Source organism: Mobula hypostoma, chromosome 7 (genome assembly GCF_963921235.1).
Source record: "Mobula hypostoma chromosome 7, sMobHyp1.1, whole genome shotgun sequence".
NCBI classification, from domain to species: domain Eukaryota; kingdom Metazoa; phylum Chordata; class Chondrichthyes; order Myliobatiformes; family Myliobatidae; genus Mobula; species Mobula hypostoma.
Window position 1 is genome coordinate 60059534 of NC_086103.1, and position 26677 is coordinate 60086210.

At 40.3% G+C, this 26677-nt stretch overlaps 1 protein-coding gene and 1 long non-coding RNA gene across 4 annotated transcripts in view; one reads left to right on the forward strand and one right to left on the reverse strand.

The window, feature by feature from the left end:
- Window positions 1–1392, forward strand: part of LOC134349343 (uncharacterized) — a 41688-nt gene extending 40296 nt beyond the window's left edge. The window contains exon 5 of the long non-coding RNA XR_010018650.1: window positions 1375–1392. This is a non-coding gene — a long non-coding RNA (uncharacterized LOC134349343). The remainder of the gene's footprint in view (window positions 1–1374) is intronic.
- ergic1 (endoplasmic reticulum-golgi intermediate compartment 1) overlaps window positions 289–26677 on the reverse strand; it is a 91529-nt gene continuing 65140 nt past the window's right edge. Inside the window, exons 7-10 of one of the 3 annotated variants that reach the window (XM_063053505.1) lie at window positions 15948–16008; window positions 12986–13086; window positions 11403–11525; window positions 289–5000 (exon numbers count right to left, since the gene is read on the reverse strand). In XM_063053505.1, coding sequence (XP_062909575.1) covers window positions 4893–5000; window positions 11403–11525; window positions 12986–13086; window positions 15948–16008 — 393 coding nt within the window. In that variant the 3' untranslated portion in view covers window positions 289–4892. The remainder of the gene's footprint in view (window positions 5001–11402; window positions 11526–12985; window positions 13087–15947; window positions 16009–26677) is intronic. The other 2 variants (XM_063053506.1, XM_063053507.1) reach the window with 2 other exon arrangements.

Below are 26677 nucleotides of genomic sequence, written 5' to 3' on the forward strand. Positions count from 1 at the left end.
CCTAAAATGAAGAGCTTTTCCTCTGTTTTATCAAAAATCAAATACCAACATAATAACAAACTATCAAATTAAGTAATATCCTCCCAAATAATTGAAGTAATCAACCAAACATTAAAGAATCAAATCACTCCCTCATATGAGTACAATTTTTGCAAAGGAACAATCCCTAACCCCAGAAAGTTTAGAGATAATCAGAAACAAACTCTAGACAGGCATACTGGTCTGTTGAGAGATTTACCCCCCCCCCCCAACACCCTACCCCCACTCTTGAATTCAGTTATTACCAAAGGATTAGAATCAGTTCTAGTTGTGCAGACATCTTATTATGACAAATTCTGCACAGGAATAATAAAAAAAATATAAAATTACCGAGCCACTCACAAGCAAATTCCAAGACAACTTTACTTAAACATTCATGAAATTAATGCTGCCTATTGTTTGATCCCACAATTACTGTACCTGAAGCATTCATGAACATAAGAAGAGTGAACCATATGTCTCCTTAGAGCCTGCTCCACCACTGCTTGCTCACAGCTAATCCCTTGTTTGGCCTCAACTCCACTTTTCTACATGATAACAATCATCCTCAAATTTCCCAATGTCTTAAAATGTACCTTTGAACATAAAGCCCTCTGGGGGCAGAGAATTCCAACACTGCAGCCTAACCAGAGAAGAAAATTCTCATCTTATTCTCAAATGCCTGAAACTAAGTACCATAGCTTCAGACTTTCTACCAGTGGACCATTTACAAAATCTGTGCATGGGCAGAAATCCTAAATCATTTCAATTTATAGAACAAGTTGAAGAAAAATATATTGAGAAATAAGACCTTGTTAAAAAAGTATTGGTCTTCTGCATGTTGTCTCCAAATCATGATTAATGTGATAGAACAAACCACTATGTCATTGCTGTGCCCACACATTCTATGAATCTTCTAGAGCTTACTTCACTTCTCATTTAAATAAGGCACAAACTTTCCCCTTCTGATGAAATGAATACATTTAGTTGGCAACTTAATTCAGTCACCACATAGTACAGATAGTTCCATGCAATCCACTGAATTCACACTTAATGAAGCTGCAGGTGTAATCTACTGCTAATATTTATACAAGAACACAAGTGCCAAGATTACCATGGTAATTTCTTTAATTAGATATAAACATTGTTCATTTTGAACAATTTCAGGAAGCAAAGGATTAAACTCCAATCAGACTCCAAATTTTGCCAACAAATAATGCAGTATAATTTCTGATTTTCTTCTGTTTGATAAGTGCACAAACTTCCAAAATGTAAGTGTTAACGTAAAGGAGGAGGGGGATTGAGAAGGGAAAGACAAGCTGTACAGCAATTTTCATCTGTGTTCTATCATTGCAGCCCTTAACAAGATGGAAACACCTGTAAAGTAAATGGATGTCTGAATATCCTCCGGAAAGAGAGAAACTTTCTTCACCATTTGTCCTTTCATCCATTTGCACTGCTCTTCCCTGGTTAACCCATCTACTGAAAAATACTGTCATTAAAATACTTTGATCAATAAAAAACATAAAAATGTATTTTCCCAGTATTCATTATTAAAGTGGAACTTCTGCAATATTTAATAAGATGGACTATTTTATTTCAGTGTTGCAAGAATGGCGTAACTTAAATGAAAGAAAACAGATACGTCGTCAATGCAGTTACGCCCAGAGGACACACAGCTGTAGTTTTCAATCCAATTTGTTAGAGGATGATGACGGAAGTGTGGAACAATCTCAAATCTAAAAATGTTATTTTGTATTGAGTACAATTTAAGTTCATTGCTAAAAATGTCATTTGGCACTGCTGCAGCTCCCGTAAGCTAGCAGATGGCATACTTATTGCAGCAGTGCAGAACAGAGACAAGCTAACCCGCTCATGTTACCATAACAAAGCAAAAGGAAATTGTTCTAAAAAGTGGAACTGCACATTCTTTCAAGATGTGACCAGGTAGCTCCTATTCAATTTGCATAAATGCTCAAATAAAACATACACAAATGAAAGTAATTATTCAGACCTTTGTGATGCATGACACTTTATACTGTATGTTATGTCTCAAAAGTCCGAATTTGGCATTCAAACAAGAACTGCATAATGAGAACGGGATTATACCTAAACAGTAGGGTTTATAACAGAAGACAAGAAACCTGTAAATTCCAGGAAAATATTTCTTCCTATCATACCATTTCAATTTTCAAAGATTAAATCAAAATTTGCAGAAACAATGAACAATTGAACAACTTACAGGGAAACAAGGTTTCCAGAAAACATTCATCTTCAATGGTGCCAGACTTCAGCGTGTATTTGTAGGCAATGTGCTAAATTTGCCTCTTGTATACCACAACTACAGAGAGCTAATCTCAACCAAAGTGAGTCAATACAATGAAATTAACAAAGAATTGAATGCACTAGATCATCAACACTGTGGCCCAAATAACATCTCAGCTGTAACACTGAGGACTAGTGATTCAAATTAACCATGTCACCAGCCTAATACAAGGTATGGCATAACCCAAAAATAAGACAAAAATTGCCCAGCCATTATAACTGCATCAATCTACCCTCAACCATTAACTTAGCTGCTCACTGAACTATTACCATCAACTCTTGGTGCCATTCACTCTTGGTTACCTCACTTGACAGTGCTCAGCTTGGATTCCATCAAGACAAGGAAGTTCCAGAACTCGGTATTACATTTTGGCCCATGTCAGGAATGAAGCAGACCCAAAGGCAAGGTGAAATGTCCTCAATTCCAAGGCAGCGCCTGATCGGAATTCAAGCTGATTGGAACTAGTGGGAGAAAAGTAAACATTAAAATGTCTGGAGTCACATCTCATACAACGGCAGTGGTAGTTATCAGAGGTTAATCATCTCAGCCTCTGGACAAGATGAGCTGCTTACAAACACAGCTACCTTAAGATATTTCATCTGTAGCCTTTACCACATATTAATTTTCAGCTAAGCTTTATTAAATCATATTTATTTATTTATTGGTATGCAGCGCGGAGAGAAGGTCCTTCCGGACCTTCAAGCCACATCGCCCAGTGGTGCCCAATTTAACTCTATTGTGAACACGGGACAATTTACAATGCCCAATTAACCTACTAACTGGAATGCCTCTGGACTGTGGGAGGAAACCGGAGCACCCAGAGGAAAGCCACGTGGTCACGGGAAGAGTGTACAAACTCCTCGCAAGCAGACGCAGGAATTGAGCCTGGATCACCTGTACTGTAAAGCGTTGTGTTAACCACTACACTACCGTGCCACCAACGATGTGACCTCTGAGAATGACAGATTACTGTTAACACCACCACCTACAAAATTCCCCTCATACAAGAAGGACATTTGAAGTTCTTTCAGGACCATTGAGTTAATATCCTAGACACACACGTAACCCAGCAGTACTGCAATGGTATCTTTACCCTGAACTTCAGAGGTCCAAGGTGGTCACTCAAGAGCATTCCCATGAATGAAAAAAAAAATGACTTTTCACAATTCTGAATAATATTTTTGAAGAAACATTTAGTTTTGGTTACGTTTATAAAAATGAATCATACCATTATTGAAGATATTTGGCACGTATGCATTGGTAAAATAAAATAGCAACATTTTATCATTCATTCTTTTTCATCAGCATTTTTAAAAAATATCTTCTCACATGATAGCTAAACTTCTGATAACAATTCTGCTGATATCTTTTAGCAATTGAATTAGCTGCTTCATGAAATTTTGAGTGACACTACGTTTCTAACAACCTTACGAAGAACGCATCTCCTATTCTTTTTAACTATTTCAAATAATTTCAGCTTACAGAAGTAAGGCAACAGGAGGACATTCATCTTTGGTTGCTTGCCCTAAACGTGTGGAGTCCTATGCACAGTAAGTTTCACTAAGGTTGATAATCAAAAATGTGAGGCAAGACTATTCAACAGCTATACTAATAAACACCAGAAACCAACTACATATTTTCCTCCTGAGCCTTCCCCCATTACATCTTCAACTAATTTTTAGTTTTTTACCTAAAATCCAGCATTAATGTTGCATCCAATAAGTTTTCGGATTGAATGTGCTGAGTAGCTGATTATACTGATAAGTAACAATACCAAAATGGCATTTAATATGAACACAGATTATAATTTTATAACACCCTTATAGCTTTCACAATTTACATATGTACAACACATTCTTTTAAACATTTGCAATACGCTAGTTAATCTTTGCATATGTGCGGAGCAAGGCATAGCATACAAGATACCTTAGGATACCACACAACACAAGTACAGCATTTCCACACATTTTATTAAAAATCAAATCATTCAGGAAATTATAACCCATCATTTGCATGACAATACTACTTTCTCTTGGTTGGGATCATCAAAAATCTAAAGACAGAGTCAACTAATGATTAAGTAGTACGTTGATCTTTGTTAAAAGAAACTAGAAAAAAATCTAATTATTCTCAACTTTCATCAAAGAGGCATAAAAATGTAAAAGAAACATGTGGCTGTTCATTGACCAGTGCTATGTCCTCGACCAAAGCTAAAATAAGTAAATTTGTATTTCTCAAATTCTTCCCAGCCTCAGTCTTTCTTCAACCATTGTCACTGATTTATTTCCAAATATAACTTACTACCAGCAAAGAGAGAAGTGCAGAATAATCTTTATCCGTTCAAGAACATTTTCATTTTAGATATGCAAACTTCATTTTTGACACTTTTCTATTTGTAATGATGCAGATGTAACAAAAAACAAATTGCCGAAGATCTAGCTAACTTTAAAAGACCTTGGATGATGACCTGACATAAATAAAAAAAATGCAAAAAATTTAAACCAGTTACTGGCAAACCACGCTGGCTCAGCAACTTTATATGTTCCTGTTAGTGCATTTTGCCCAACTGAATCTTCTTCCAAGCTTCAGATGCTGTAAAAATGCAGGAGTCTATGATCCCAGCAACTGTAAATGTTCCTCCAATGATTGCACAGATCTAAGGATTAAAACATATATAATGAGTCAGATCGTACAACTGAAACCTCATACTTTACATGCATAATATTTGGCAAACAAAATTCACTTTAAGGATTGGTTCCAAAACAAAATGTAAAAGAAACAGGTGGCTGTTCAAAGAAACAGATGGCTGTACATGCAAAGTTATCCATCAAGCTCATGCCATCTTTCAACAGAGCAAACACACAAGTCCCATTCCCCCTTATTGTATACTTAAGTTATTCAGATACAGTACTCAATAGAAAAAGGCCCCTAATTAATCTACTTACTGCATTTTGTAGCGACCTTTAACTTTACAATATACCACAGAATAAGAATTTTGTTTTTCCCTCAATATTTCCTCAATATTTTATGCAAATTTCTGAAATATTAAATTGTACAAATGTTGCCATTACAAAGATCGGGCTAGCATTCAATATAATCTATGGTTCAGCACTATCCATTTCTACTACGCGATCAGAGATTACTGCTCAGCATCTTGTCCCACAAAAGCATGACCTGGAGTTCCAACATTGAAAACTGGATATTACAGAACCTCAAATGCTATCAGCCTGTGCACTTCCTTCATCTTCTTTGAAGTAAATCAACTAAGCATTTAGAAGAATTTCCTCAAAGCCAACTGCAAACTAAAATTAATAGCAACTAACACCAAAAACATCTCCTTGGTCACCTGCCTTAAAGTGAAATCAGAACTGTTAGGAAGGAGAAAAGGTCAAGCAAGACAATTTTACACTACTTTAGTAAAAAATCAATGTTCTATTGTAGCTACATTCAAATAATAAAGCTAGATAAAATTAGAGTAACACAAACAGAAATGCTGGGGGAGCTCAACAGGCCAGCCAGCTTTATTTATAGGCATCCGTTAGTCTCATGAGGCCATGGATTTGCGCCTTGGAAGGTTTCCAGGGCACAGGCCTGGGCAAGGTTGTATGGAAGACCGGCAGTTGCCCATGCAAGGAGTAAAAACTAGAAGGTCATAGGTGAAAATACGTGAGTGGGACAGTAATTGAAGTGAGAAGCTGGGAGCTGACTGGAGGAAAAGGTAAATGGCTGAAAAAGGAGGAACCTGATCGAAGAAGAGAGTGGACTACGGGAAAAAGGGAAGGAGGAGGGGCACCAGAGGGAGGTGGTAGACAGCTGTGAAAGGGTAAGATGGGATCCAGAATGAGAAATGGAAAAAGAGAGAAGTGGGAAAGGGAACAAATGATTGGAAGTTAGAGAAATCGATATTCATGCAATCAGGTTGAAGGCCACCCATTTGGAATATGAGGTGTCGTTCCTCCCAGCTAAGAGTTGGCCTCATCATGCAACTAGAGGAAAAGCATGGACCGACATATCAGAATGAGAATTGGAATTAAAATGTTTAGCCATCAGGATATTCTGCTTGTTGCAGACAGAGCAAAGGTACTCAACAAAGCACTCCTCTGATCTATGTCGGGCCTCACCAATGTAGAGGTGGTCACAGCTGGAACACCAGATACAGTAGATGACCTGACAGATTTGAAGTGAACTGTTGTTTCATCTGAGGGAATGTTCAGGGCCTAAAAGGTGGTGAGGGAGGAGGTGAATGAGCAATTGTAGAACTTGTTCTGCTTGCATGGTATGTGCCAGGAGGGAAATCAGTGGGGAGGGACGAATGGACAACAGAATCATGGAGAAAATGATCTCTTTGGAAAGTAGAGAGTGAGGGGGAGGTAAAGATGTGTGTAAAATTAGAGTAGTTACAGTGCAGTAAAATTAAAAACATTTTTCAGTATCAGTAGTAATTCAGCAATGATTCAACAGAGAGTGGTGGACGTGTAGAACACCCTGCCAAGGGTACTGGTAGAAGCTCTTAGCTGGTAGAAACATTAGGGATGTTTAAGAAGCTCTTAGGTAAGCATGTGGATGATAGGGAAATAAAGGGATATGTAGGATGGAAGGGTTAGATTGATCTTAGTGTAGGTTAAACGGTCAGCACAACATTGTGGGCCAAAAGGCCAGTACTGTGCTGTAGAGCTCTATGTTCCATGTTGAGGTGCATCACACCCATGTCAAAATTTACTGGGCTAGTCCATCTACTTAATATTGAAATATTGGAAGCAAAAAAAAAAATCCGAATAACTTTATACAATTAAGAAGAATATTACAGTGCAGTAGCAGAAGAAATTCTAGTCTGAATTGTTCCAAAAGTTTTAAACAAGAAGCACTTTTATTCAGTATTGTTCACACTAATTGCTGAATCAGGCACTCTGCTTCATTGATCTACTACTCAGGTTACATAAATAAACAAATCAAACATCTTTGAGTTAGAAAGTAGGTATAGACACAAAAATAAGTCTGCATTCTAGATATGTAAACCCAAATGGGGAAAGCAAAGCTGATCTTGGGTATTTAAGTAGCAGATACCTTAAAGAGTACAAAGTGACATTTTTCACATCCAATGCAGTTTGCAATGGCCTCTCATATTATCCCATTGTCTGTTTATTTGACAAAACAGGATGCTTAATGGATACCCCACAGGCAATATTTTGTGGTTCTAAAATGATGCATACTTATAGTTTCTAACTTTCAAATGGATTGTAAACTACTGGATCTCAAATCTGTTTTCTCATAAAGTCCCAAAGCTTCTTAAGAAGAACATAAATGAAAATAGATACACTACATCATATATCAGGATATAAATAGTTGATTCTAATGCTACTCGAGGGGATCTGGTAGGTTTTCATACTACTATTAATCTTCATTGCATTTTAACAGAGATTAGGTTAAGTAAGGTCATCAGATTTAGATTAACATGCTGAATTTTATAAATGTTTTATGGATAATTGCAAGTTCATATCTTAACAATTTTATTGGACTAAAATTGTGACTCATACTATTTGATGAATATGTACTTGCTGTGTTAGTGCGAAAACGGCATCTTTATTCCAAATGTTTGATCCATGAACAATGTACCATCTGCCATCCACCAGATAATCTCCCTAGAAACAGTCCTGGGTAACTTTCAGTCAACTACGATGATTCATGTAAATCCATAGCAACAATGATGCAAAGTCCTCAGGATTAGTACCATCAATCTCTAAATTTGGCCTATACGAATTATGTCCTTTGATTACAGGTTTAAAGTCTAAAGTATCACACTGGAAATCTTCAATCAATGGAAGCTTATCATTCTATTTCACAAGCCTTTCATTCAGAACAAACGCAAAATGAAAATTAAAGTACATTTTGAAATGTATATTAGAGGTTAAAAGGTTAAAAGATCGGCACAGCATTGTGGGCCAAAGGACCTGTATTGTTCTGCACTTATATACTGTATACTCTATAAACCTTTACGAGCAAATTAAAAGATAATGGTCACTCCATTAAATTCAAACATTTTCAATGGCTCACAGTTTGGAACAGCAATGACAGTGAAACTTCATATTGTGAAGTCACTACACTTAAACAGAAGCAACTTTGCAGTATTTTCATGCACAGGTAAATACAGTAATCAAGATGTTAAACAAACACACAAAATGCTGGAGGAACTCAGCAGGCCATCTATAAAAAGGAATAAAGAGTCATCATTTTCCGGCTGAGATCCAAGACATAGTTGTCAGTGACTCTTTGCTTCAAATTATGGAACAGTTTCAAGGCATTTGAATTAAGTTTTCCCAACCTGCTGAGTTCCTCCCGCGTGTTGTGAGTGTTGCTGCCCGACCTGCTGAGTTCCTCCAGCGTGTTGCGAGTGTTGCTAAGCACATCTTTCCCTCTCCACCCCTCTCCGCTTTCCACAGGGATTGGTCCCTCCGCGACTCCCTGGTCCACACATCCCTCCCCACGGATCTCCCACCTGGCACTTATCCCTGTAAGCACAAGTGCTACACCAGTCCCTACACCTCCTCTCTTGCCACCATTCAGGGCCCCAAACAGTCCTTCCAAGTGAGGCAACACTTCACTTGTGAGTCTGTTGGGGTCATCTATTGCATCTCGTGCTCCCGGTGCGGCCTCCTCTACATCGGTGAAACCCGACGCAGATTGGGGGACCACTTTGTCGAGCACCTCCACTCCATCCGCCACAACAGACAGAATCTCCCAATAGCCACCCACTTCAACTCTGCTTCCCACTCCCATTCAGATATGTCCATACATGGCCTCCTTTACTGCCATAATGAAGCTAAATTCAGGTTGGAGGAGCAACACCTCATATACAGTCTAGATAGTCTCCAGCCCCTTGATATGAACATAGAATTCTCCAACTTCCGGTAATTCCCTCCCCCTCCTTTCCCCTATCCCTATGTCACTCTGCCTCCTCCCCCAGCTGCCTATTACCTCCCTTATGGTTCCGCCTCCTTCTACTACCCATTGTGTTTTCCCCTATTCCTTCTTCACCTTTCCTGCCTATCACCTCCCTGCTTCCCCTCCCCCACCCCTTTATCTTACTGGTTTTTCACCTGGAACCTACCAGCCTTCTCCTTCCCACCTTCCCCCCACCTTCTTTATAGGGCCTCTGCCCCTTCCCTCTACAGTCCTGATGAAGGGTTCCGGCCCGAAACGTCGACCGATCTTTTCCACAGATGCTGCCCGACCCGCTGAGTTCCTCCAGCGTGTTGTGAGCGTTGAATTACGTTTTCAATAGTTTATTTTGCCAAATTTACTGCACAGTATTTCTTCAACCAAAAATGGTGTGACATCTCATTCTATGAGATAAATATTTGAAATTTTTATGATTTTTAAATTATTTATGATATTTCAACCTTTCCTTTATACCCCTGTGCACCAAAAAAATTCAAAATTTTCAAAAATACTGGTGCCTTTTTTCCTTCTAGGTGTGTTAACAGGGGGTATTGTTTAATATGATCCATTGCTCAGTTGGTCATTGTTCTGCCTCAAGAGACCACTGTTCATTTTGTACAAATATTACTTCCTTTTTGTAAATTGTTTATTTCATCATTTCCAGTGCAGGTTAATTTGGCTTTTGACTTGGAGGAAACATGGTAGAAAAACGTCCATCTCCATCCTCTCTTTATTTGCCTCTGAAACAACAATATCTGTGAGTCGCATGCTGGTTTTGCTATTTAGCATGGAAGCTGTACCATTTTGCTGCTTCACTAAACTATCACCTCAAGATCATCACATATCTCTACTGCTGCTCTCGCATTACCCTTCTGCACACATTGAACCAGGGCTGACTCTTAGTCTTGACTGTAATGGTAGAGTGAGGGACATGCTTGAAAATTAAGTTACAGACTGAGGTACTGTAAATCTCTGCCTGTTATGGTCCACCTTAGAGATGTCCAGGCTGAGTTGCCAGATCTATTCTGAGTCTACCTTGTTTCGCACATTTGTAGTGTCTCACCACAGAGGATCTCCTTGGTGCCTACTGAGATTAAGAGGTGATTGTGATCGGGGTGAGAAATGCTACAGCTACAGAATGGAGCAGGAATATTAGGCAGCCATCGGGATTATCTAGCCCGGCATGGTCATCTGTAGCTTGGTTGGGTATAATATAAAACTTTCCCTTCCACTATCTAGTCTCACTACCTTTAATTTACTACCCGAATTACCATGGAGTCACTGAGATGAGGAGGAAATTCTCTAGCCAGCATGTGGCAAATCTGTGAACTTCATTGCCACAGGCAGCTATGAAGGTAAAGTCATTGGGGTATATTTAATAAGGAGTTTGATAGGTTCTTGATTGGTGAAGGTGTTAAAGGATACAGGGAGAAGGCAGAAGAATGGGGGTTGAAAGGGATAATAAATCAGCCATTATTGAATGGCAGAGCAAACTCGATGGGCCAAATGGCCTAATTCTGCTCCTACGTCTTATGGTTTTATGGAGTTCCCAAGTATATTTACTTTCAGAGCCCCTGATCAAATTCATTGGATATCAAACCTGCTTACTGGAGAGGTGAAGCCTTTTCCCCCACTTCCCTTCAGTCATTCTGGCTTGAAATCAAAACCAAGACTTGAGATCCTTAGATCATTGGAGATTCAACTTGGATTAAATATTGTCAAGTTCCTGAATACTTTTATGCTTTTAAACCCAACGTCACTGCATCAGGGTGCTTTTTAATTGTGATTCAGTTTATTTTCATTTTTAAGGGATTCTCTTGGGCAATCCACCAAGTCAGGAGACCAACCACATGGTGAATATTGAGTCATAGGAAATCCCCATTCTCAAAGTCCCTAAAAGTTGTACTCAAAAACCACATATGGTTATTAATAACAATTTCACATAACTGGCTAGAAATTAAAATTAGGCAAAGTTTCATTAATATGCTGTTTTATGTAGAAAACCGCAATAAATTTGATTATTCCTGATTGGCAAGGTCAGTGGAAAACCGTACAATCGTCTGTGCCAGAATGGCTCAACAGAACAAATGTATTTCACCGTGATTAACAAGTGTTTACTCACTGTTGTAATAAACCTGTATATCGGTTGTTTCCGTTCAACATATTTTACAGTGATCGGGCTGAGGTCATATCGGAACCAGATGGCAGGAATAATACGCCCTGTGTGGCTGTATGCGACATACTCCTGAAATACAAAAATGTTCAGTATTAACTGAATTTTGAAAAAGATTATTGAATTGAGTTCAGTCATACTTTCATGAAACAAGTTCTACCTATTTTCACCCCAGCTGCATAGGAGGAAGAAGCTTGCATACACACAATTATTTTTCATTTCTCTCCAAGATCTCAAAAACAGCTACCTGTACAGTAAATAGTTTCAAGTTGTTTTTCTAGCTCTGAGGCAAACTTAATTAACAGGCAGATTTCTATATATTTGGTACTATTGAATAAGGGGGAATGTTGTCAAGAGGATTCGTTACTGCAGCAGAATCTTTAATATTGGCAAAAACCTTCAAACCCAAGTTAAAATTTACTGCCTTAGTGTTTCAAAGGATGTCACAACTGCCAGTTAAAGTTCAAAGTAAACTTATTATCAAAGTACATATATGTTACCATTTACAACCCTGGGATTCATTTTTTTGCAGGCATACTCAATAAATCCATAGAATAATAACCATAACATAACTGATGAAAGACCACACAAACTTGGGTGCTCAACCAGTGTGCAAACGACAACAAACTGAACAATAAATATCGAGAACATGAGATAAAGAGTCCTTGAAAGTGAGTCCATAGGTTGTGAGAACATCTCAATGATGGGGCAAGTGGAGTGAAATTATCTCCTTTGGTTCTAGAGCCTGATGGTTTAGTGCAGGGGTCCCCCAACCTTCTGCGCACCACAGACCGGTTTAATATTGACAATATTCTTGCAGGCCAAGCGTGTGTTCAAGTTCAACAGTGGACGTGACAGGGAATGAGGAAAAGTGCAGCTGACTCATTTCGGTTCATATCGCCAAATCATACCGTTTCCTCGCGGCCGGGTAACACATGCTTGCGGCCCGGTGGTTGGGGACCACTGGTTTAGGGGTAATAATGTTCCTGAACCTGGTGCCGTGAGCCTGAGAGAATATCGTACTCCCTCAATATTGCCCACAGGAATGGAAATCCAATGAGCTGTCTGGCAATCCCAAAGAAGACTGATTCAACCCACAAGTAAATAAAAGACACAAGATATTCTGCAGTTGCTGAAAACCTTTAAAAAAAAACAGTTCAAATACTGGAGGAACTCAGCAGGTCAAGGAGCATCAATGGAAGGAAATAAATAATCAACATTTTGGGGTGAGACCGTTGACTGTTTATTTTCCTCCATAGATGCTGCCTGACCTGCTGGGTTTCTCCAGTATTTTGTGCGTGTTGCACAAGTAAATAAGTCTCTCTTTGTGATACACCTATTCAAGTTACATGTAAAATGGATTTTTGCAATTTAAGGAAAAAGAGGCTGAAGTACTGAACAATTTAGGGGTAAGGAAGATTATCATTTACCCTTTATCTTTAGGCATCATTTATTCTACATTCATTGTGGTAAATGTTGAATAGAAGCACCATCTGTCATTAAGTTATAGAACAAAACTTCTACTACTATACCTTTTGTGCCACTGTATACTGATAGGAAAAACGCTGCCTTTCCTCTAAATCTTCATAAACAGTCGGAACTATCTTCAGTACATAGTCATGTGATGCCAGAGCTATTTGAAAAGAGACATGTAACTTAAAAAAGCTATTTTTCCAATTGGAATTCTATTAGTATTATAGTATTTCTTCTCTCTAAATTATCTCTTGGCTCAACATGGTTCAAAATAATCTATTAACTCAACAGCTGCTTCTTGGCATGAATTAAATTGTGATCCTTTGCTTTACCACTGTTATAAAAAGCAAATTAAACATTTAAAAAAATGTGATCACCCACAAGTCAAGCACACAAGAGTTTTAAGTAAAATACCATCATTACCAAACTGACAGGTACAGCAAAGACTTATGGGAAGGACTGTAAGTTAGCTAAGTACATAAATGTAGGCACTGTTTCACCTCTGTGTAGCCGTCCATCCAACTATTCAGCACCATTTCTAGTTACACATGAGTCATATCCCAAAGAGACATGTTGTTTCAAATAGGCAATTCATCTTCCAATTCTGATAGCGTGTTTATAGTGAGCCGGCAGTGGGAGCAATAATAATTTATGTTTATATAACAAAGGTTAAATATCCCAAGGCCATTTACAGATATGTTGCATGTGAAAGAAAGCATGTCAATGATTCACATGAGATGGTTCTCGGGAAGTGAGGTGCTTTTTCAAAAAGTCTGCCTTAAAGGAAAATGAAGGTACATACTTTAAGGTTGCTAATAAAATTCCAGAGCACAGAACTTTGACTAAGGAAGAGCTTGCCACCAATAATAAAGCAATAATTAAAAAAAAATTAAGGCTGCCCTACCGGTGAGAAGCAGGAACCGTAATGGTCTGTAGGACTGCATGTGAAAACAATGATAGGGAGGGAGAAAAGAGGGAATGTGAAAATAAACCGGAGATTAAAAATGAACTCCCTTTATAACACAACCAGTGTTGGTGACTGAACACACAACTGATAGTTTCTACAGGTTCTGACTCCATAAATAATGCTCCAAATCATTGGATGGCTTTATGTTTATGGAGGATGAAAGAAAAGGGAGATCATCTAGGAGTACATGTGAATAGTCGATATTAGAAACAGCAAAGAATGGGCAAAGGTTTATGTAGATGAACTGGGCAGGGATGGTGTGGACGATATAACATAACGGAGGTGGAATCAGCCCCCTGTCCAACGCTGGGTCACAATATCAATGCTGCAAATATTCGAGATCAGTTGCTAGGGAGGGAGATAGTGACCGAGGAATCTTGTTTATAGTAAGGAACAAAGCCAATAACTTCAATGTTTGCAACATTTCATAGCAGGAAATTTCTAGACAATGAGCATCAACTGATAAGTATGCAGTCTGGCAACTCAGAGATAGCAGAAGGGGTTAACGGAGACGGTGGTGAGAACAAGCGAGTGTTGTCAGCCTACAAACAGAATCTAGCAGTGGTGAGAGGAAACGGTAAATAAGAATATTTATTGTGATGACATCCTGTACTTTTGGACTCAAAGGCAAGCAGTGTCCATGGAAAGAAAAACAGAGTTAACATTCAGGTTAATGACCATTGATCAGAACCAGGAAAAATCAGAAATAAAGCAAATTTAACAGATGGGTGGGGGAATGGAGTGCATTCTCCCCACCAATCTGGAGACCAGAAGTGACTGAATACTACTAGGGGTGTTACCAAGGAAGGCGGGAAAGGAAGCGAATAACAAAGATACATTTGTGGCAAGTATAAATATATAGAGAAAAATGAAATGTGAACTTGTAAGAGATGAAAAAGGTGGAAATGTGAAATATAAGGCTGGAATGGTGGTTTATCCAAAATAGCTGAATTCAATGTTATTAAAGAAGAAAACCTGACTTATACAAACCTATTGCTGGGTTAAAGTGGCACAGGGTTTGGGTAGGATGTGCTACCCTCAGGAAGCCGAACAGCTCACACCAGGGATAAATCTGGTATTCTGTTTCTTCCTGTTGTCATCTTATGTGTCCTTTGCTATTCAGGTCACACAGCAGTCTGTGGCTCATGCACAAGTCTTTCATGCAGTGGACAGTGGGTACATGCAAGTCATGGGGTCTTGGGGCAGGAGAAGAGGAGAGAAAAAGAAAAAGAAGGAATCATGAAAGGAGAAAATAAAAAGTCCTATTAAATTCTTAAAATATTTTAATGGTGGTTAAGACGTTAACATTGAGGGCCAAGAATTTTTCAGAACAAAATTTGTTTATAAGAGAAATATCTACCTAATTGTTTCATGATTAACTTTATTGATACTAAGGTTTTAAAAAATTTATTTCTAATTCATTTAACTAAATCCCCTGGCTGCCAGATGGGACTGAACCTGTGCCTCCAGAGCAATATTTCAAGTCACTGACGCTAGCCTCTTAACTTAATCACCATTTTACCATATCCTGTCTTGTAAGTGCCACATTCCTGATAACATTAAATTAAAATGGTAACAAATTTAACCACCACATACAAACACTACACAGATACTATCTCTGTTCAGTTAATAACTTGATCTTATATACAGTAGAATGATTGACCTTCCTGTATCATCAGAATTTAGGTTCAAAACTGACTGATGACCTAAACACCTTCATTTACTTTTAGGAGTAAAATTAAATACATAGAACATACAAGTAAATTTTAGCCCTGGGTGAATAAAACACTAATTGAAATTTATTAACCTAATTTGCAGCAACTTCCCCCACATATGAATCATGACAGTGCTACATGTCGTATTGCAACAAGGAACTGCAAATAATTGCTTTTGTGATTCACAATGGGAAATTATTAACTAAATCTCACAATAAATGCTGAAAATCATCTTGAAGCTAGATAACAGCCCAATTATTTCCCTTAGATAAGTTTATTGCTATATTTAATTCAATTTAAAGCTGGGGCATGACTCAAGCAGTTACACAGGCTACTTACGATTTGAGGAAAGTTTACTTGATCCACCGAGAGCATTAAAAGCACCTTGAACATTTTTAACCTAAAGAAATAAAATAACACAAGATCAACTTTAATATAGCCACTTGGTAGCTTTGGGAGATAATTTGTTATGTTTAACATAAATTAGTTGTTACTATTAGATGATTGCAAATCCTTCCAACCTACATACCAGCCCCGGTGCCATCTTTCTTGGGTTGAGCATCTCTGAATGCATAACACTTAAAGACCATGAACATACTTTTTCATGAACATGAACATACACTCACTAACCACTTTATTAGGTACTCTATATACTTGAAGGGTTATGCGTTCAGAGATACGCTTCTTCACACCACAGTTGTAACGTGTGGTTATTTGAGTTACTGTTGCCCTTCTGTCAGTTCGAAGCCATTCTCATCTGACCTCTCTCATTAACAAGGTGTTTCCACCCACAGATCTGCTGCTCACTGGATGTCTTTTTTCTGTTTTTCACACTGTTCTCTGTAAACTCTAGAGACTGTTGTGTGTGAAAGTCCTAAGAGATCAGTAGTTTCTAAGATACTCAATCCACCCATCTGGCAACAACAATCATTTTATAGTCAAAGTCACCTATATCAACAACAATCATACCATAGTCAAAGTCACTTAGATTACATATCCTCCCCATCGTGATGTTTGGTCTGAAAAATAACTGAACCTTGTTACCATGTCTACATGCTTTTAGGCATTGAATTGCAGCCGCCACATGATTGGCTTATTTGATTATTTGTATTATCATACAGGTGCACGTAAAAGTGGCCATTGAGTGCGTATTTCATGCTTTTAATGAAATGTACTGTTGACAGCATGGTGACCGGTCGTGGAGGCGGATCAGAGAAAGCTGCAGACGGTTGTAAATTCAGCCAGCTCCACCATGAGCACCAGCCTCCCCACCGTTGAGAATATCTTCGAAAGGCGAATCCTCAAGAGGGGGGCATCCAGCATGAAGGATCCACACCATCCAGGACGTGCTCTCTTCCGAGTCCTACCATCAGGGAGGAGGTGCACAAGTGCGAAGGACACACATTTAATGTTGAGAAACAGCTCCTTCCCCTCTGCCCGTGAACACTACCTCACTATTTTGCTCATTTTTTGCACTACTTATTTATTTTTTTTCTTACGGTAATTTATAGCAACTTAAATTATCTGAAGTTTAATTTCCGCTATTCGAAGGTAGAGCGTTCCTATGAAACGGTTCGTAACCCGGAATGTCATAAAGTGAAGAAGCAATTACCATTTATTCACATGGGAAAAAATTTTGACCGTTCCCAGACCCAAAAAATAACCTACAAAATCATGCCAAATAACACATAAAACCTAAAATAACAGTAACATATAGTAAAAGCAGGAATGATATGATAAATACACAGCCTATATAAAGTAGAAATACTTTTCTACTGCACTGTCTAGCGCAGCGAAAATCTTACGGCAGCACTCTTGGCAGAAGCGCTCACTCCAGTAACCTTTAAGCTATAAAGCTGCTAAATCATACCAAATAACATATAAAAATACACAGCCTATATAAAGTAGAAATAATGTATGTACAGTAGCCAAACTCACTATTGCCGTACTTATTGTTGATGGTTCGAAGCCTTTAAAATCATTCACTGCTTCGGGACAAAGTTTCCTCCAAACGCCATTTCTCATCGAGACTGTTAGCCTATCGAGAGCATTCCCAAGGTTGGTGATTGCCAATTTTATATTGTAGTCTTTCCAGATCTCTCGCAAAGATGCTTCGGAGTTGCCCCCTCTGTCAATGGCACTTACAATAAAATACATCACATTTTGAGTATAGTAAGCCTTAATTGTGGCTATTAGGCCTTGGTCACATGGTTGCAGCAACGATGGCATATTCAGCGGTAAGAACACAACACGAATGTTACCGCCATACTCGGTAATGCCAGGTGGATGAGCAGCACAATTATCAACAATCACAAGACACCTATTATCGAGGTTCTTTTCTCTACAGTATTTTTCAACAAATGGACTAATGTATCCACTCATGTACTCAGAAAAAAGCACTTGGGTATTCCAACCACTTGGATGTGAATGGAACACAACGGGAAGTGTTGGTACACTAGTAGAGGCTTAAGACCAGCATCACCAGTGGTGTTAATAATAGGCATTAGGGTAAACCTGTCCTTTGATGCCTTGTGTCCCTTAGCCTGCTTTTCTTCTATCGAAATACGTTTCTTGCTCGGCAATTTTTTCCAATAAATTGCAGTTTCATCAGAGTTAAACACTTACTTATACAAATAACCACCTTCTGTAATTATTTTCTTCAGTTCTGCTGGGAACTTTTCGGCAGCTTCAGTACAGCTGAAGCACTCTCTCCAGTAAACGTTAAACTATGAAGCTGCCCTCGTCTCAGAAACCGATCAAACCACCCATAACTACCTTTAAATTCCACTTCCACAACACTTTCATCACCATCGTCCAGTGCTTTCTGTTTCAGCTTATTAAAAAGACTGACTGTTTTCTCCTTAAGTATAAGATAACTTAACGGAACACCACGCTTTGTACACTCATCAATCCACACAAGCAACAGACTTTTCGACTAAGAGAGATGACTTTACTATGAGCAGAGCCAACAGTAACATCGGCAGCTTTCAGGATCCTTTCTCTCTGCGTATAAATAGTGCGAATGGTGGACGCAGGCAAGTTCAACGCGTGGACAATGTCCTTACTTCGTTCACCATGATCGAAACGCTTAATTATGGCTTAGTTTTACACTAAGTATAACACCCTTACGAGCTCTTTCAGGCTTTTCCGATACCTTAGAACTCATCTTGCTAACGAAGGCACAAAATAAATCGAGATAAAGCACATGTTTATGCAATGGCAGCTAGAATGCAGTTCCGGGGGAGGAGCTTGGCTGCTCAGGCACACGCCGCCTTTTTTCGTAACAGTGAAAACACCTTCTGTTAGCGAAAACAGGTAACTAATGTAGGTCTTTCGTAACAGAGAGGTGTCGTAAAGCAAATGTTCGGAAAACGGGGGGCCACCTGTATTGCACTGCATTTTGTCACAAAAGGGAAAAACAAATTCGTGATATGCTTGGAAAATAAACGATTCTGATTCTGAATTACAGGCCAGTTAGTTAAATTCACTGAATCAATTCTGAGGGACAGACTAATCCCTCAGCTTCACCAAAGGCAGTCATGTAGAGCAGTGGTCTCCAACCACCGGGCCACAGACCAGTACCGGGCTGCAAAGATGTGCTACCGGGCCGCGAGGAAACGATATGATTTGGCGATAGGAAATGATATGATTCAGCTGCACCTTTCCTCATTCCCTGTCACGCACCGTTGAACTTGAACACCACCGACCCTCCCCCACCCCGGTCGGCCGGTCCGCGAGAATATTATCAACATTAAACCGGTCTTCTCTGCAAAAAAGGTTGGGGACCCCTGATGTAGAGCACAGAACAGTATAACATGAGAACAGGTTCTTAGGCCTACAACGTCTGCTGAATTAAACTAAATCTCAAGCATAAATCTGTTAATGAAACATAGTATCTAATTAATTTAATCTGAATGTTTTGAAGACAAAACAAGGATGAAGGTAATACACATGGATTTCAGCAAGGCTTTGGACAAGATCCTCCATGGCATGTTGGCCAAAAAAGTAAAATGTCATGAGATCGCAGACAGAATAGTAAAGTGGACCCAGTATCTGTTCAGTGGCAGGAATCAAAGGGTAAAGGTTTACGATAGTTTTTGTGACAGAAAGGGAATCCCACTGGGCTCTATTGTTGGCCCTACCCTGTTTATATGATGAACAAGCCTGCTGATGGCAGAGCAATTGACTGCATGGTGATTAGTGAGTAAGAAAACGTTATATTGCTGGAAGATAGCAATGGTCTAGTCTGTTAGGCTGGAACCTGATAAATGAAACTCAAAGAGACGCTTGAGGTAATACACTTGAGAAGGTGCAACAAGGAAAAAAGGAGTACACATGGAAGAATGAGGGTATTGATATGTATGTATGTCTACAGATCTTTGAAGTAAACAGGATAGACCAATAAAGTGGTTTAAAAACAAGCATAATGGATGCCTTCCTGTTATTGGCATGACTTTAGACATAAAACTAAGGAGATTTTGTTGAAACTGTATAAAAACTAGTTACATCGAGGAATGCCTGCAATTCTGGTCATTAGGAAAAATGCAACTGTGCAGAAGGGTGCAGGAAATTTACAACTATGTGCCAGAAACATATAATTTCATTTTAAAGAATTGGATTGGCTGGGGATGCTTTCTTTGGTTGCAAACAAAAGGCTACAAGGAGACTTAATTGACGTTTAAAGTTATGAGGGAACAGTGTAAATAGTAATGATCTAATTCCCTGAGCAAACAGTCATAAACCAGGAGGCATAAATTTAAAATTAAATAGGAAATTGATTCGTTTTCATCCAGAAGATGGCAGATATCTGGTTCACACTGCGTGGAAAGACAGAGCAAGAAACACACATAACACTTAAAATTTCTTCTATGTGTATTTAAAAGGCTATTGACCTCATAATGAAACATCAGATTTCTAGATTGCATGTACATGATAGAAACATAGAAACATAGAAAATAGGTGCAGGAGTAGGCCATTCAGCCCTTCGAGCCTGCACTGCCATTCAGTATGATCATGGCTGATCATCCAACTCAGAACACTGTACCAGCCTTCCCTCCATACCCCCTGATTCCTTTAGCCACAAGGGCCATATCTAACTCCCTCTTAAATATAGCCAATGAACTGGCCTCAACTGTTTCCTGTGGCAGAGAATTCCACAGATTCACCACTCTCTGTGTGAAGAAGTTTTTCCTAATCTCGGTCCTAAAAGACTTCCCCTTTATCCTCAAACTGTGACCCCTCGTTCTGGACTTCCCCAACATCGGGAACAATCTTCCTGCATCTAGCCTGTCCAATTCCTTTAAGATTTTATACGTTTCAATAAGATCCCCCCTCAATCTTCCAAATTCCAACAAGTATAAGCCTAGTCGATCCAGACTTTCAACATATGAAAGTCCTGCCATCCCAGGAATCAATCTGGTGAACCTTCTTTGTACTTCCTCTATGGCAATGATGTCTTTTCTCAGATTAGGAGACCAAAACTGCACACAATACTCCAGGTATGGTCTCACCAAGGCCTTGTACAACTGCAGTAGTACCTCCCTGCTCCTGTACTCGAATCCTCTCGCTATAAATGCCAGCATACCATTCACCTGTTTCACTGCCTGCTGTACCTGCATGCCCACTTTCAATGACTGGTGTATCATGACACCCAGGTCTCGTTGCACCTCCCCTTTTCCCAATCGGCCACCATTCAGATAATGATCTGTTTTCCTGTTTTTGCCACCAAAGTGGATAACCTCACATTTATCCACATTAAATTGCATCTGCCATGAATTTGCCCACTCACCTAATCTATTCAAGTCACCCTGCATCCTCTTAGCATCCTCCTCACAGCTAACAAACACTGCCACCCAGCTTCGTGTCATCCACAAACTTGGAGATGCTGCATTTAATTCCCTCATCTAAATCATTAATATATATTGTAAACAACTGGGGTCCCAGCACTGAGCCTTGCGGTACCCCACTAGTCACTGCCTGCCATTGTGAAGAGGTCCCGTTTATTCCCACTCTTTGCTTCCTGTCTGCCAGCCAGTTCTCTATCCACATCAATACCTTACCCCCAATACAGTGTGCTTTAAGTTTGCACACTAATCTCCTGTGTGGGACCTTGTCAAAAGCCTTTTGAAAATCCACATCCACTGGTTCTCCCCTATCCACTCTGCTAGATACATCCTCAAAAAATTCTATGAGATTCGTCAGACATGATTTTCCTTCCACAAATCCATACTGACTTTGTCCGATGATTTCACTGCTTTCCAAATGTGCTGTTATCACATCTTTGATAACTGACTCTAGCATTTTCCCCACCACCGATGTTAGGCTAACCGGTCTATAATTCCCCGGTTTCTCTCTCCCTCCTTTTTTAAAAAGCGGGGTTACATTAGCCACTCTCCAATCCTCTTTAGAATCTAAAGAGTTTTGAAAAATTATCACTAATGCATCCACTATTTCTTGGGCTACTTCCTTAAGCACTCTGGGATGCAGAACATCTGGCCCTGAGGATTTATCTGCCTTTAATCCCTTCAATTTACCTAACACCACTTCCCTACTAACATGTATTTCCCTCAGTTCCTCCATCTCACTAGACCCTCTGTCCCCTACTATTTCCGGAAGATTATTTATGTTCTCCTTAGTGAAGACAGAACCAAAGTAGTTATTCAATTGGTCTGCCATGTCCTTGTTCCCCATAATCAATTCAGCTGTTTCTGTCTGTAGGGGACCTACATTTGTCTTAACCAATCTTTTTCTTTTCACATATCTATGAAAGCTTTTACAGTCAGTTTTTATGTTCCCTGCCAGTTTTCTCTCATAATCTTTTTTCCCTTTCCTAATTAAGCCCTTTGTCCTCCTCTGCTGAACTCTGAATTTCTCCCAGTCCTCAGGTGAGCCGCTTTTTCTAGCTAATTTGTATGCTTCTTCTTTGGAATTGATACTATCCCTAATTTCCTTTGTCAGCCACGGGTGCACTACCTTCCCTGATTTATTCTTTTGCCAAACTGGGATGAACAATTGTTGCAGTTCATCCATGCGATCTTTAAATGCTTGCCATTGCATATCCAACGTCAACCCTTTAAGTATCATTTGCCAGTCTATCTTAGCTAATTCACGTCTCATACCTTCAAAGTTACCCTTCTTTAAGTTCAGAACCTTTGTTTCTGAATGAACTATATCACTCTCCATCTTAATGAAGAATTCCACCATATTATGGTCACTCTTACCCAAGGGGCCTCTCAAGACAAGATTGCTAATTAACCCTTCCTCATTGCTCAATACCCAGTCTAGAATAGCCTGCTCTCTAGTTGGTTCCTCGACATGTTGGTTCAAAAAACCATCCCGCATACATTCCAAGAAATCCTCTTCTTCAGCACCCTTACCAATTTGGTTCACTCAATCTATATGTATATTGGAGTCACCCATTATAACTGCTGTTCCTTTATTGCACGCATTTCTAATTTCCTGTTTAATGCCATCCCCAACCTCACTACTACTGTTAGGTGGCCTGTACACAACTCCCACCAGCGTTTTCTGCCTCTTAGTGTTATGCAGCTCTACTCATATCGATTCCACATCCTCCCGGCTAATGTCCTTCCTTTCTATTGTGTTAATCTCCTCTCTAAGCAGCAATGCTACCCCACCTCCTTTTCTTTCATGTCTATCCCTCCTGAATATTGAATATCCCTGAATGTTGAGCTCCCATCCTTGGTCACCCTGGAGCCATGTCTCTGTGATCCCAACTATATCATATTCATTAATAACAATCTGCACTTTTAATTCATCCACCTTATTACGAATGCTCCTTGCATTGACACACAAAGCCTTCAGGCTTGCTTTTACAACACTCCTAGCCCTTATACAATTATGTTGAAAAGTGGCTCTTTTTGATTTTTGTCCTGGATTTGCCGGCCTGCCACTTTTACTTTTCACCTTACTGCTTTTTGCTTCTACCCTCATTTTACACCCCTCTGTCTCTCTGCACTTGTTCCCATCCCCCTGTTGTGAATTAACCTCCTCTCTCCTAGTCTCTTTAATTTGATTCCCACCCCCCCAACCATTCTAGTTTAAAGTCACCTCAGTAGCCCTCGCAAATCTCCCCGCCAGGATACTGGTCCCCCTAGGATTCAAGTGTAACCCGTCCTTTTTGTACAGGTCACACCTGCGCCAAAAGAGGTCCCAATGATCCAAAAACTTGAATCCCTGCCCCCTGCTCCAATCCCTCAGCCACGCATTTATCCTCCACCTGATTGCATTCCTACTCTCACTGTCGCGTGGCACAGGCAGTAATCCCGAGATTATTACCTTCGCAGTCCTTTTTCTCAACTCCCTTCCTAACTCCCTGTATTCTCCTTTCAGGACCTATTCCCTTTTCCTACCTATGTCATTGGTACCTCTGGCTCCTCACCCTCCCACTTCAGGATTTCTTGGACGCGATCAGAAATATCCCGGACCCTGGCACCAGGGAGGCAAACTACCATCCGGGTCTCTGGACTGCGTCCATAGAATCACCTATCTGACCCCCTTACTATTGAGTCCCCTATTACTACTGCCCTCCTCTTCCTTTCCCTACCCTTCTGAGCTACAGGGCTGGACTCTGTGCCGGAGGCACGGCCACTGTCACTTCCCCCAGGTAAGCTGTCCCCCCCAACAGTACTCAAACAGGAGTACTTATTGTCAAGTGGCACAGCCACTGGGATACTCTCTATTACCTGACTCTTCCCCTTCCCCCTCCTAACCGTGACCCACTTGTCTGCCTCCCGTGGCCCCGGTGTGACCACCTGCCTGTAACTCCTCTCTATCAGCTCCTCACTCTCCCTGACCAGACGAAGGTCATCGAGCTGCAGCTCCAGTCCCCAAATGGCCTTCTGTGATATAAATTTCTGGACTCTATGACCTGATGATGTGATTCTGTGGCACTTAGATTCAAATTTGGAGGTAACTCTGTGGAAAATTATTGTTATTCACGGTCACCAGGTTATTTTTAGACATGAACTACACAGCCAAATTCCAGAAAATAACCACTATATTAGGCACATCATAACCAGTACATCATTCTCTACAACATCCGAATTCTTCAACTGGATCCTACCACCAAACACATCTTTACCTCCCCCCACCCACACTCCGCTTTCTGCAGGGAAAGCTCCCTCCATGATTCCCTTCTCCATTTGTCCCTCCCTATAATTTCCCTTCTGGTATTTATCCCAGCAAGCAGAAGTAGTCTGATGCCTGACCATTCACCTCCTTCCTCACCTCCATTCAGGGCCCCAAAAAGTCCTTCAAGTGAGGCAACACTTCACCTGTGAGTCTGTTGGGGTCGTCTACTATATCCCGTACTCCCACTGCAGTCTCCTCTGCATTGGTGAGTCCGGCACAGATTAGGGGACCTTTGCTCCATCCACAAAGGTCGGTTATCCTGGTGGCTAATCACCTTAATCCCAATCCTCATTCCATTCCGACATGCCAGGTCCATGGCCTGCTCTCCTGCCACAATGAGGCCACTCTCAGGTTGGAGGAGCAACACCTCATATTCTGTCTGGGTAGCCTCCAACTTGGTGGCATGAACAACAATTTCTCCAACTTCTGGTAATTCCTCCTCCTCCCCCTTCCCCCCACTTTTCCCCTTTCCCACCCCCCCCCCCATTACCTCTTCTCTTCTTCTCACCTGACTGCTCCCTCTGGCACCCCCCCCTTCCAATTTGATCATTTTTTCCACAGAAAAGATTCAGAAGGAAAAGTGAAATGTATAGAATCACTAAAATCAAGACTGGACTCAGGAACATAGGGACAGTGTCTGAATCAAGACATTTCTCAAGCAGTATAATATTTCAGAAAAGGGGTGGAAAGATAGAGCTTGAAATGTAGGCATCCAACACGTAAAATGCTGGACACCTCCATATGAGCCTGTCCCTAAAAGAGACAAAAGGAAGTTGTACAGAATGAACTTAATCAGATTCAGAGTTACTGTCACTGTCATAAGTCATGAAATGTGTTGTTTTGTGGCAGCAGTACAGAATAGGCATAACAGATTACTACAAGTTATGCTAAAAATAAATAAATAGTGTGAAAGAGGAGTAGCGAGGTGGTGTTCATAGGTTCATGGTTGGAAGAATAGAATAATTGTGGGTCTTCAGGCTCCTGTATCTCCTTCCCTGACTGTTGAAATGAGAAGAGGGCATGTCCCGGATAACGAGGATACTTAATCATGGATGTCACCTTCCTCAATGGTGGGTAATGGTACATCTGTAGAAATTGTTTTTTTTTAAGATTAGATTATGAGGATACGCAGTCCGCTTTTATTGTCATTTAGTAATGCATGCATTAAGAAATGATACAATGTTCCTCTGGGGTGATATCACAGAAACACAAGACAGACCAAGACTGAAAAACTGACAAAAACCACATAATTTTAACATATAGTTACAACAGGGCAAGCAATACCGTAATTTGATGAAGAACAGGCCATGGGCAAAAAAAAGTTCAAAGTCTCTCGAAAATCCCATCATCTCAAGCAGACGGGAGAAGAAAGCTCTCTTCCTGCCATGAGCTTCCAGCGCCGTAAACTTGCCGATGCAGCATCCTGGAAGCACCCGACCATAGTCTGACTCTGAGTCATCTGAAAACTTCGAGCCTCCGACCAGCCCTCCGACACCGAGCACCATCTCTGCCGAGCGCTTTGACCACATCCCGGGCCGCCAGCAAGAGGAAATCCGAGGATTTGGGGCCTTCCCTCCAGAGATTCTCAATTGTACAGTAGCAGCGGCAGTGAACTGGGCATTTCAGAAGTTTGTCCAGATGTTCCTCCGTGCTTCTCACATCTGTCTCCATGAAATCAGAATTGTGCACGGCCCCTATTTAACAAATACGATATCATTTCATCGGAGAGGCCGCGCGCGCTACATCGCGCTGCCATCTTCTCCTCCCAGTTTTGGTCAGCAACCAGATCTTCTCAAACTTCTAATGAAGTATTGCTGCTGGCGTGCCTTTCTGTGATAACACCCATATCATGTGCCCAGGGTAGACCCTCTGAGATGTTGAGAACGAAGCTCCTCGCCCTCTTCTCTGCTGGCCCC